General features: G+C 37.7%; 1 protein-coding gene across 1 annotated transcript in view; it reads left to right on the top strand.

Moving 5' to 3' along the window:
* The window catches only part of myo9ab (myosin IXAb), a 63,721-nt gene that overhangs the window by 23,180 nt on the left and 27,634 nt on the right, over positions 1–12,907 (top strand). The window contains 11 exon segments of the mRNA NM_001423784.1: positions 43–177; positions 545–666; positions 2,803–2,944; positions 4,839–5,031; positions 6,835–6,948; positions 7,027–7,096; positions 9,994–10,107; positions 10,189–10,228; positions 10,359–10,481; positions 12,320–12,400; positions 12,476–12,586. Of these exon segments, the coding sequence (NP_001410713.1) occupies positions 43–177; positions 545–666; positions 2,803–2,944; positions 4,839–5,031; positions 6,835–6,948; positions 7,027–7,096; positions 9,994–10,107; positions 10,189–10,228; positions 10,359–10,481; positions 12,320–12,400; positions 12,476–12,586 (1,245 nt within the window).

Here is a 12,907-nt window from a genome sequence, read left to right as displayed (position 1 = left end):
ACATAGACAATGCGTGTGTGTGTGTGTGTGTGTGTGTTTCAGATCCTGTCCATTGGTGTGCTGGACATCTTCGGTTTCGAGGACTACGAGAACAACAGTTTTGAGCAGTTCTGCATCAACTTCGCCAACGAGACGCTGCAGCATTACTTTAACCAGCACGTCTTTAAACTGGAGCAGGTGAAGAATACATGAACAACCGTCACATGACCTTCATTAGTACATATAGACCCTCACTCATGGACATCTGCTCTGAGGAGGACTTGCTGTACAGTGGCAGCATTGCAATAGCAACATACCTGGTGGTTTACAGTAATTATTCTTATTCAGGTTGTAGTAGTGTTAGATTTTTGATGTTTGTGCTTTAGAAAAGTCGGAGTAGTTAATTTACTATTTATTATTTATTCTATAATTGTCACTTAGTTTAAACTAGTCATCCTCAAACAGCACACTAGGGTGGAGTTTAATAAATAAATGGTAAAATGAAGTTAATAGATGTAATATTAAAAGTTGAAGAGGATTTAAGTCTGATGTCTTATGTGATCAGGAGGAGTATCGATCTGAGGGCATCAACTGGCACATGATCGATTATATTGATAATACGGCCTGCATCAACCTCATCAGTAAGAAGCCCACAGCACTGCTCCACCTGCTGGACGAGGAGTGCAAGTGAGTGTTCAGCACAGCAAACAAACACAACTCAACACAGCAGATGAAACACAACAGGCAAAACGCAACAGACAATACTTACCAGACAAAACGCAACAATTCACCAGATGAAATGCAGCAAGCAAAACTCACCTGATATCACGCAGCAAACAAAACTTGCCTAACAAAACTCACCTGACAAAATGCAGCAGACGAATAACATTTTGTGACTGGCAAAACACACCAGACGAAATGCAACAAACAAAACTTACCTAACAAAATGCAACAGACGAAACACCAAAAAACCAAAACGCAACTGATAAAACACACCAGACGAAACACATTTGACAAAACACACCAGATAAAACACAATTGACAGAACGCACCAGACAAAACACACCAGACAAAATGCAACAAACAAATCTCACCTAACAAAATGCAACAGACGAAACACCAAAAAACAAAACGCAACTGATAAAACACACCAGATGAATCACATTTGACAAAACACACCAGACGAAATGCAACAAACAAAACTCAATTAATAAAATGCAACAGACGAAACACTAAAAAACCAAAACGCAACTGATAAAACACACCAGACGAAACACAATTGACAAAACACACCAGATGAAACACAATTGACAGAACGCACCAGACAAAACACACCAGACAAAATGCAACAAACAAATCTCACCTAACAAAATGCAACAGACGAAACACCAAAAAACAAAACGCAACTGATAAAACACACCAGATGAAACACATTTGACAAAACACACCAGACGAAATGCAACAAACAAAACTCAACTAACAAAATGCAACAGACGAAACACTAAAAAACCAAAACGCAACTGATAAAACACACCAGACGAAACACATTTGACAAAACACACCAGACGAAACATACCAGACAAAATGCAACAAGGAAAACTCACCTAACAAAACGCAACAAACTAAACACACCAGACAAAATGCAACAGACGAAACAAAAAATAAACGCAACTGACGAAACGCACAAAACAAAACACACCAGACGAAACATACCAGACAAACGCACCAGACATAACACACCAGACAAAACTCAACAAACAAAACACACCAGACAAAATGCAACAGACAAAAAACAACAAATTTACCTGACGAAACCCACTTAACAAAACACACCAGAGAAAATGTAACAAACAAAACTCACCTAACTAAACAAAACACAACTGATGAAACCCACCAAACTTAACACACCAGACAAAACGCACCAAACAAAATGCGACAAACAAAACACATCAGACAAAACGTGACAAACGAAACGCACCAGAAAAAGCACACTCAAGGTTTTTTAATTCTTCACTTTCCCCAATTGGTGAAGTTTTTCCTCGCCACTGTAAAAAAAAAAAACTAAACGCACCAGACGAATGCACCAGACAAAACGCAGCTGACAAAACACACCAGACAAAACGCAACAGACAAAATGCAATAGACGATAAACAACAAATTCCCCTAACAAAACAGCAAACGAAACTTACCTAACAAAACTCACCTGACAAAATGCAACAGACAAAACACGACAAACAAAAATAGCCTGACAAAACAGCAAACAAAGCTCACCTGAAAAATCGCAACAGACAAAACACGACACGCAAACTCACTGACGAAACGCAGCTGACAATGCGCAGCATTTAAAACTCACCTGACAAAACAACAACTGAAACTCACCAGACGAAATGCAGAGACAAAGCTCTTAATTTTTTTTTTGCCATCGTATGATTTTTATTGTACAGTAGTGATGAAATATTGATGTCTAAAGCCTCATGCTGGGTTCACATTTTATGCGATAATAACATGTGGGTTGCATCACTGGCTCTAGATTACTCACAGGATGTTTTTCGGCTCACACAAAGTTTTGTTCAACTTCTGCAGGAAATGCAATTGAGGAGAATTCCATCTGTTTGTTGCAAACGTGTCATGCATACAGTGTTATTTGTGCCACCCGGTGGAAATTCACCTGTATTTCTGCATTTGCATTGCCTTTGTATGTAATCATCACACAAATATTTAAATTTACATTTGGTGTGAACCCAGCGTTACATCTGAAATAATCTGTATATTCTGATGAATCTGTGTGCATTGTGTATTAATATGTGTGTGTTGTGGTTGTAGTTTTCCGCAGGCGTCCAATCAGACTCTGCTGGACAAGTTTAAGCGGCAGCACGAAGGAAACGCTTATATGGAGTTTCCAGCCGTCATGGAGCCGGCGTTCATCATCCGCCATTACGCCGGCAAGGTCAAATACAGCGTCAAGGTCAGAACAAACACACATTTAACACAGAGATCCGCATTATTAATGTTCACTGCACTTCAAACAGTATTTTTCAACACATTTCTGATCATTATAGTTTTAATAACACATTTCTAATAACGGATTTATTTTCTCTTTTTTCAAGACACTTCTATACAGCTTAAAGTGACATTTAAAGGCTTTACTTGGGTAATTAGGGTAACTAGGCAGGTTACAGTATTTAAGCAAGTTATTGTATAACGATGGTTTGTTCTGTAGACTATCGAAAAATATATAGCTTAAAGGGGCTAATAATATTGACCTTAAAATGATTTTTTAAAAATTAAAAACTACTTTTATTCTAGCCAAAATAAGCAAATATGAATTTCTCCAGAAGAAAAAACATTATCAGACATACTGTGAACATTTCCTGAATCTGTTCAACATCATTTAGGAAATATTTAAAAAACAAATAAAAATTATTTTAGTAATTTTTCAGTAATTACCAAACAACACAACAACAATAAAAAAATAATTGCATGAAATAAGCTAAATAATACGAATAACAATCATGGTAATTAAAAAATACAAAATAAAGTAATAAATTAAATATAAAAATTAAATAAAAATATATTTATTATTTTTTTATTAATAATTAAATATGTGTGTGTGTACACTTGTTGACAAACAAATATAGTATTGATCACTTTTCCATCTAAAACTGAATATTTATGCAAGTCAGTTGATTTTGTGTTTGAAAGCTTTAAAATAGTAATGTTGTTGGTTATCATAAATATATTTAGGTTATTAATGAACTATTTTTGACTAAATATATTAAATTACATTCATTCCAATGGGGATAATGATTATATGTTCTTATTAATGTTACACAGTGATATACTCTCATCACATCTCTCAGGGTTATTAAAAACACATCAATATTTAGCATTGTAGATTTTTGGCATGATTAATATAAAACATGAAATATCAGAGTATTCCTCCATTTTTAAATGAAAACAAAGTGAAATGTGATTAAAAAACAATTAAAATGTGTTAATACAGCGATTAAACACAAAAATACAGACATTAGCATTTATTCACAGTCTATTCAGATTCTGTAGGTCCAAAACTGAGCAGAATGTGAAACCAGTCTTACAGATCCTGAGGGTTAAGCATGTTCATATCTGTGTGTGTGAGATTAACTGAGCGTTTGCATATGTTCACACACACACACACACAGTGACCTAATTCTGAGGATTAATCTGATTGGTTGGATTCAGTCTCTTGGTTGTGAGTGAATCTGGAGCACATGTTTGGCAGGGGGTTAAATCTTCACACACACACACACACACACACACACACACACACACACACACACATGCAGATGTTGTTGGTCCGTGTGTGTGTTTCATGTGTTTACTGAAGGCGTTTCAGCAGATGTGTCGATTATAACAGCAGATGCTTCATGTCATCCTTCAGGACAGAAACTGTGTTCCCAACACTCTGTCAATAACAAACTGCTATTATTACTGTAATATTCACTGTAATTATTGATTTAAAAATGCATAATATGAATATAAAGCAATAGAATGAATATAAAATACAGTTGTTTGTATGGTTGTTTGAATAATGTGTGTGTGTGTGTGTGTGTGTGTCTGTGTTTGTTATTGTGCTTGTGTGTGTGTGTGTGTGTGTGTGTGTGTGTGTGTCTGTGTTTGTTATTGTGCTTGTGTGTGTGTGTGTGTGTGTGTGTGTGTGTGTGTGTGTGTGTGTGTGTGTGTGTGTGTGTGTGTGTGTGTGTGTGTGTGTGTGTGTGTGTGTGTGTGTGTGTGTGTGAAATCCTAAAGGTAAATAAAGCAATGCATGTGTCATAATACAACTGTAAGTCACTCCTAATGAGGTGTTGTTGTGCCGTCAGGATTTCCGGGAGAAGAACACGGATCACCTGCGTCCGGACATCGTGTCTTTGTTGAAGAGCAGCAGAAAGGCCTTTATCTGTGGGCTGATGGGTCTGGATCCTGTCGCCAGCTTCAGATGGGCCGTGATTCGGGCCTTTTTCAGGGCACTCGTGGCTTTTAGACATGGACTCCAGCACAGAGACAACCGGAGCGGTTAGTGGAAATACATCACAACACCAAATGCAGCACAACTGCTCTATAAACACTTAAAATAAACACCTAAAATACAGCACATCTGCTCTATAAACACTGAAAATACAGCACATCTGCTCTATAAACACTGAAAATACAGCACATCTGCTCTATAAACACTGAAAATACAGCACATCTGCTCTATAAACACCTAAAATACAGCACATCTGCTATATAAACACCTAAAATACAGCACATCTGCATTATAAAGACCTAAAATACAGCACATCTGCACTATAATTACCTAAAATACAGCACATCTGCTCTATAAACACCTAAAATACAGCACATCTGCTCTATAAACACTCCAAATACAGCACAACTGCTCTATAATTACCTAAAATACAGCACAACTGCTCTATAAACACTCAAAATACAGCACAATTGCTCTATAAACACTCAAAATACAGCACAATTGCTCTATAAACACGCAAAATACAGCACATTTGCTCTATAAACACTCAAAATACAGCACATATGCTCTATAAACACTCAAAATACAGCACAACTGCTCTATAAACACCTAAAATACAACGCTTCTGCTTTGTAAACACTTAAAATACAGCACAACTGCTCTATAAACACTCAAAATACAGAACAACTGGTCTATAAACACCTAAAATACAGCACAACTGCTCTATAAACACCTAAAATACAACGCTTCTGCTTTATAAACACTGAAAATACAGCACATCTGCTCTATAAACACTGAAAATACAGCACATCTGCTCTATAAACACTGAAAATACAGCACATCTGCTCTATAAACACTGAAAATACAGCACATCTGCTCTATAAACACTGAAAATACAGCACAACTGCTATATAAACACTCAAAATACAGCACAACTGATCTATAAACACCTAAAATACAGCACAACTGCTCTATAAACACCTAAAATATAGCACATCTGCTTTATAAACACTGAAAATACAGCACATCTGCACTATAAACACCTACAATACAGCACAACTGATCTATAAACACCTAAAATACAGCACATGTGCTCTATAAACACCTAAAATACAGCACAACTGATCTATAAACACCTAAAATACAGCACATCTGCTCTATAAACACCTAAAATACAGCACAACTGATCTATAAACACCTAAAATACAGCACATCTGCTCTATAAACACCTACAATACAGCACAACTGATCTATAAACACCTAAAATACAGCACATCTGCTCTATAAACACCTAAAATACAGCACATCTGCTCTATAAACACCTAAAATACAGCACATCTGCTCTATAAACACCTAAAATACAGCACACCTGCTCTATAAACATCTACAATACAGCACAACTGATCTATAAACACCTAAAATACAGCACATCTGCTCTATAAACACCTACAATACAGCACAACTGATCTATAAACACCTACAATACAGCACAACTGCTCTATAAACACCTAAAATATAGCACGTCTGCTTTATAAACACTGAAAATACAGCACATCTGCTTCGTAAACATTAAAAACACAGCACTATTATTATCATTATAATTTTGTTTAGAAGCTATTTAAATATAAAAATAAATACTGAAAGCTGATTGGCCAGTAGAGTTGCACATGTCTGCATGTTAGTAAACATCTCAGTGATAAATGCTCTATTATTAAAGGGTTTTGCTGATGCAGAAACACAAACAGTCAATCTTCACCAATAAAAACCGTACATGTGAGCGTGATCAATCATTAATGAAGCTCTTCTTCTTGATTTACTCGCATGTTTTCTGCATTTCTCTGCTTCTCCAGGCTCTGATGTTCATCTTCAGCCTCAGAAAAGTGTGGACAGTTTCAGTTTTCTGCATCACCCCGTTCACCAGCGGAGCCTTGAGATCCTGCAGCGCTGCAAAGACGACAGATACAGTAAGAGCGGCTGCTTCAGGAGTTTTTTTGCTAATAAACATTGACTATGACTCTGACGGTGTGTGTTGTGAATGTCAGACTCGTGTGTGAGCAGAAGGAGCCCTCGAACGCCACTTTCAGACCTGCAGGGGGCAAACACTTTCAGCAGGTAAATATAGCAGAAACACACACACACACACACACACACACACACACAGTAACCTGAAATATAATGGAGAAGTAAATATAATTTTCCAGCGCATTTGCTTTCACTTAAAGTATTGCAGCTAAAATAATGCATTAATATTTAATAATTATTAATAATTGTACTGAATTTTAAAGTAATAGTCTTATAAAGAAATAATAATACTAGTAGTTTAAAATAAATCATATATATTATTCATTTATTCATTCATTTTCTTTTCGGCTTAGTCCCTTTATTAATTACGTGTTACCACAGCAGAATGAACCAACAACTTATCCAGCATGCCCTTTCAGCTGCAACCCAACACCCGAAAACACCCATACAGTTTTACATGCACACTCATACACTACGGCCAAGTAAAACCAAGGCTACTGTTTGGACTGTGGGGGAAACCAGAGCACCCGGAGGAAACCCACACCAACACGGGGAGAACATGCAAACTCCACACAGAAATGCCAACTGACCCAGCCGAGACTCAAACCAGTGATATTCTTGCTGTGAGGTGATTGTGCTACCCACTGCCCCACCGTGCTGCCCTATTATTATAGATATATTATACATGAAAAAGTGAATCCGAGCTTTTATGCAAGTTTATTTTTATAGTTAATAATTAATGTGGCTATTTTAATGTTTATTTTATTGATACAGTAAAACTTTTACAGGTTAATAAAATAAAATAATTTATCCTGAAATATGCCGCTAATAATGTAAATGAAAATAATGTTTTAAATTGACATTTTTTTATTATTTCTTTATAAAATCCTGGGTTTTAATTTAATTAATCAATTCAGAATAAATAATCGTTTTTGAATAATTGTTAATAATTGTAATGTCACATATACTTTTTAGAGTAAATATACAGTTTGAAATATTTATAAGTGATAAAATTGTAATAATAAAATGGTATTTTTGTAATAAATGTACACAATGTGTAAATTAGGTTTTTATTTAAACATATTAAGTAATTATGGTTATTTTATAACAGGTAAATAAATAAAGTACTACAACCTGGGATTATGGTATTACAGATCAAATACAAATTTTCCGTAGTTTTTTTTTTTTAATTAAAATTACAGTCATTATCATTGTTATGTACAGGTGTAATAAGTAGAGCCAGACAGAATCTGCGGACGTTTTTTTGCGATTTCTGCAAAGAATTTTAGTAAAAATCTGCAGATTTCTGCTAAATTATTTTGGGAGTTTCAAAAATAAAACCTTAATATATGAAATAAAAAATAACATCTTTTTAACCTTTATTTAATGTTTAAAATGCAAATCCAATTAGATTCACTTTATTTGGTAAACAAAGCAAGTCTGTCATAATATATCTCTACTAAAAGACAGAACATATTACTGTACAAACTGCATCGTGCATATACCAGATGAACATTTTCATATTAGTCAATAATATTACTGTAATTAATTTAAAAACCGAATAAATATAGATTTACACACATTTACTCATAATCAGAATTAATGATGGGCTGAATATCTGCGGGAGTTCTACGCGCGCAGATTCCGTGTGGGCCTACTTCAGTAAATTAGGTTTTATTTAAACATATAAAGTAATTATGGTTATTTTATAACATGTAAATAAATTAAATACCACAGCTTGGGTTATGGTACTACAGATCAAATTACAAATTTTACCGTAGTTTAAAAAAATTCATTGTCATTGTTATGCACAGGTGTAATAGAGTATATGCAGAAGTATGCAGAAGGACTTTTAATTTGTCAGTAACCTTGGTCAAGCATTTCCGGTGAACTGTATGCCATTACAAAATCAACACAATTCAGGTCTGTTTTCTTTATAAATCAGCGATCTCCACTGATATCCAATATAAAGTGGGTCTCAGACTGTGCAAGAAGCACTGCATTAAACAACATTTCTCCCTGCCATGTCCTTATAATATGAACATTTATTTTACCCACAGCATATTCAACTGAATTCACCTTTATTTGTATAGCGCTTTTACAATGTACACAGCTTCACATAGAAGATCATAGTCGATTGAAACAGCGTCAGTTCAGTTTTCAGAGTTAAAGTTCAGTTCAATAGTCACTACTGAGAGTCCAAACACTGAAGAGCAAATCCATCCATGCGCAGCTCTACTGATCCCGAACCATGCAAGCCAGTGGCGACAGCGGCGAGGGAAGAAAACTTCACCACTTGGCAAAAGTGAAGAATTAAAAAACATCAAGAGAAATCAGACTCAGTTGGGTTCGACCATTTCTCCACTGGCCAAACGTCTTGTGCAGAGCTGCAGTCTAGGCGCCGGAGGCTGGAAGCTGGACCTCAGCGAAGACTCGTCTGTCCTAGGAGCGCAGGAATCAGTCTCATGCTCTCCACTCCTCCATGACCACCACAGCAGCTGCTCAGGATACGGCCTGGTCCAGGATATAGTGTATATAATTGATTTAATTTAAACTGTTTTTTAACTTGTTTTACATTTGAGCAACTAAATGAATGCCAAAGTCTATTTAACTGATTGTATTTTGATTACATTACAACATCGATGCTGTTAAAGGAAGCGTATAAAATGGAAAAAAGGTCACATTAAGCGTTCACCGGAGGGTTATCAGTATGGGAAGAGCTCCACATATACCCTATTATTTTAATATTATTTTATAAATCATTTGTAATCAATAACTCCAATTGTTTAATTCATTATAAACATTATTGACCAATTTAATGTACTCAGTGAAAAATGAAATACTCATTTATGAACACACATACATAATTATGTACACACACATTAATTTCCATTAAAAACAATTTGCATATTTTCTGCATTTTATTTGCTGTTTATGCATGTAATGTATTTCCTTTATTCATTTATTAATATTATTGTCTGTCTCAGTAATGGTCGTGGCTGGAGGTCTGAGCGCGTCTCCTCGTTCGCTCATGAAGACGAGGGAATCTTCGTCAACTCCGTCAACAACCGTCTGCTGGAGCGAGCGCAGGGAATCCTCATGTGAGTCTCAGATAAACGGATAAACAAAAGCTTAAAGTCACTCTGTGTTGGACAGTACAGACTAACTCTGTTTTTCTGAAGGAGAAACAAGAACTACAAGCCCAAATCCAGCCTCCCTAAGGTAAACCTCACGACTTGAATGTGTGAAATACTCAGTGTTGGTTGTTTCTTAAATGTATATGTCTCTCAAATGCAGACAGTAGTCATGATATATAATTGTATAATTGTTATGTGTTTTGGTGTGTGTGCAGCACTTGCTGGATGTGAAGTCTCTGAAGTATCTGAGCAGTCTGACGCTCCACGACCGCATCACTAAATCACTGCTGCATCTGCACAAGAAGAAGAAACCGCCCAGCATCAGCGCACAGTTCAACGTGAGAGAAACACACCTGTTACCTGTCAGACAGCAGTAGACCAATCAGAGCAGAGTATGGACATCAGACCACTCAGAGCAGAGTATGGCCATCCGATCAATTAAAGCAGAGTGTGGCCATCTGACCAATCAGAGCAGAGTAGGGCAATCAGGCCAATCAGAGCAGAGCAGAGAAGAGACATCTGATCAAATAAATTAGAGTGTGGTCATCTGACCAATCAGAGCAGAGTGTCGCCATCTGACCAATCAGAGCAGAGTAAAGCCATCTGACCAATCAGAGCAGAGAATGGCCATCTGACCAGTCACAATAGGGAAATCTGACCAATCAGAGCAGAGTGTGGTCATCTGACCAATCAGAGCAGTGTCGCCATCTGACCAATCAGAGCAGAGTAAAGCCATCTGACCAATCAGAGCAGAGAATGGCCATCTGACCAGTCAGAATAGGGCAATTTGACCAATCAGAGCAGAGTGTGGCTATCTGACCAATCAGAGCAGAGAATGGCCATCTGACCAGTCACAATAGGGAAATCTGACCAATCAGAGCAGAGTGTGGTCATCTGACCAATCAGAGCAGTGTCGCCATCTGACCAATCAGAGCAGAGTAAAGCCATCTGACCAATCAGAGCAGAGAATGGCCATCTGACCAGTCAGAATAGGGCAATTTGACCAATCAGAGCAGAGTGTGGCTATCTGACCAATCAGAGCAGAGAATGGCCATCTGACCAGTCACAATAGGGAAATCTGACCAATCAGAGCAGAGTGTGGTCATCTGACCAATCAGAGCAGAGTGTCGCCATCTGACCAATCAGAGCAGAGTGTGGCCATCTGACCAATCAGAGCAGAGAATGGCCATCTGACCAGTCAGAATAGGGCAATTTGACCAATCAGAGCAGAGAATGACCATCTGACCAGTCACAATAGGGAAATCTGATAAATCAGAGCAGAGTGTGGCTATCTGACCAATCAGCAGAGTGTGGCCATCTGACCAATCAGAGCAGAGTGTGGCCATCTGACCAATCAGAGCAGAGTGTGGCCATCTGACCAATCAAAGCCGAGTATGGCCATCTGATCAATCAGAGCAGAGTGTGGTCATCTGACCAATCAGAGCCGAGTATGGCCATCTGATCAATCAGAGCAGAGTGTGGTCATCTGACCAAACAGAGCAGAGTGTGGCCATCTGACCAATCAGAGCAGAGTATGGCCAGCTGACCAGTCAGAGTAGGGCAATCTAACCAATCAGAGCAGAGTATGGCCAGCTGACCAGTCAGAGTAAGGCAATCTAACCATTCAGAGCAGAGTTGAGCCATCTGACCAATCAGAGTAGAGTTAATCCATATAAGCATCTGACCAATCAGAGTAAAGTATGCTCATCAGACCAATCAGTGCACAGCAAAGCAATCTGACTAATCAGAGCAGAATATGGAAATCTGACCAATCAAAAAAGAGTCTGGCCATTAGACCATTCAGAGCAAAGTAGAACCATCTGACCAATCAGAACAAGTTAGAGTCGCCTGACCAATAAGAGCTGGGCAATCTAATCATCTGACCAATCAGAGCAGAGTAATGCTGACTGACCAATCAGATCATAGTATGATCATCTGAGTATGCTCTTGGGAAGGCCAGGTTCACTGAGAACAAGCATTTCAAACACTGATAATAGAGCTGATGCTATATAATAAGAACGTGTGTGTGTGTGTGTGTTTTGACCATGGATGGATGTGACGCTACAGCAGGAGATCAGCAAAGCAAAATTAAAGTCTTAAACTAGAACAACAGTGCCATGTTAAAACCTGAAGTACATTTGGAGACTCGCAGCGCTGACATGTGCTCTTGTGTCAGGTTTCTCTGAATAAGCTGATGGAGACGCTGGGGCAGTCGGAGCCGTACTTCGTCAAGTGCATCCGCTCTAATGCAGAGAAGGTGTGTATCGCCTCTGCTCTGTCATCACTGCATCAGCAGATCTACAGGAGATGTTTAACTGTAGTTCTCTCGCAGCTTCCTCTGCGCTTCAATGATGCGCTGGTGCTGCGACAGCTCAGGTACACCGGCATGCTGGAGACCGTCAGGATACGACAGTCTGGATACAGCGTCAAGTACAGCTTTAAGGTCAGCACACACACATCACATCACAAAGTGAGTTTCTCAGCAGCAGAAGTGGTCAGTGATTGGGATAGCACAACAAATCATCATTCTACAATACTATTTGCTAAAATAATAGCAGAAAAGCTCCAGGATGGCGTTATCAAGACTTTCAGAAAGAGGAAAACAACAGTGTGAGGCTGATAACGGCAGATTTACTGTCCTGCCCCCATACACACTGCATTACACATGTGTTCATTCAGCTTTTTTGTAATTTGATACAAAGATGATATAATATATAAATAAATGCATATAAATGTTCTTACATTATTTAAAAAAAAATCTAAA

Source organism: Danio rerio, chromosome 25 (assembly GCF_052040795.2).
Source record: "Danio rerio strain M-AB ecotype USA chromosome 25, GRCz13ab, whole genome shotgun sequence".
Lineage (NCBI taxonomy): Eukaryota > Metazoa > Chordata > Actinopteri > Cypriniformes > Danionidae > Danio > Danio rerio.
The sequence above is the reverse complement of the archived record's forward strand: the minus strand, read 5'-3'. Positions and strand labels throughout refer to the sequence as shown.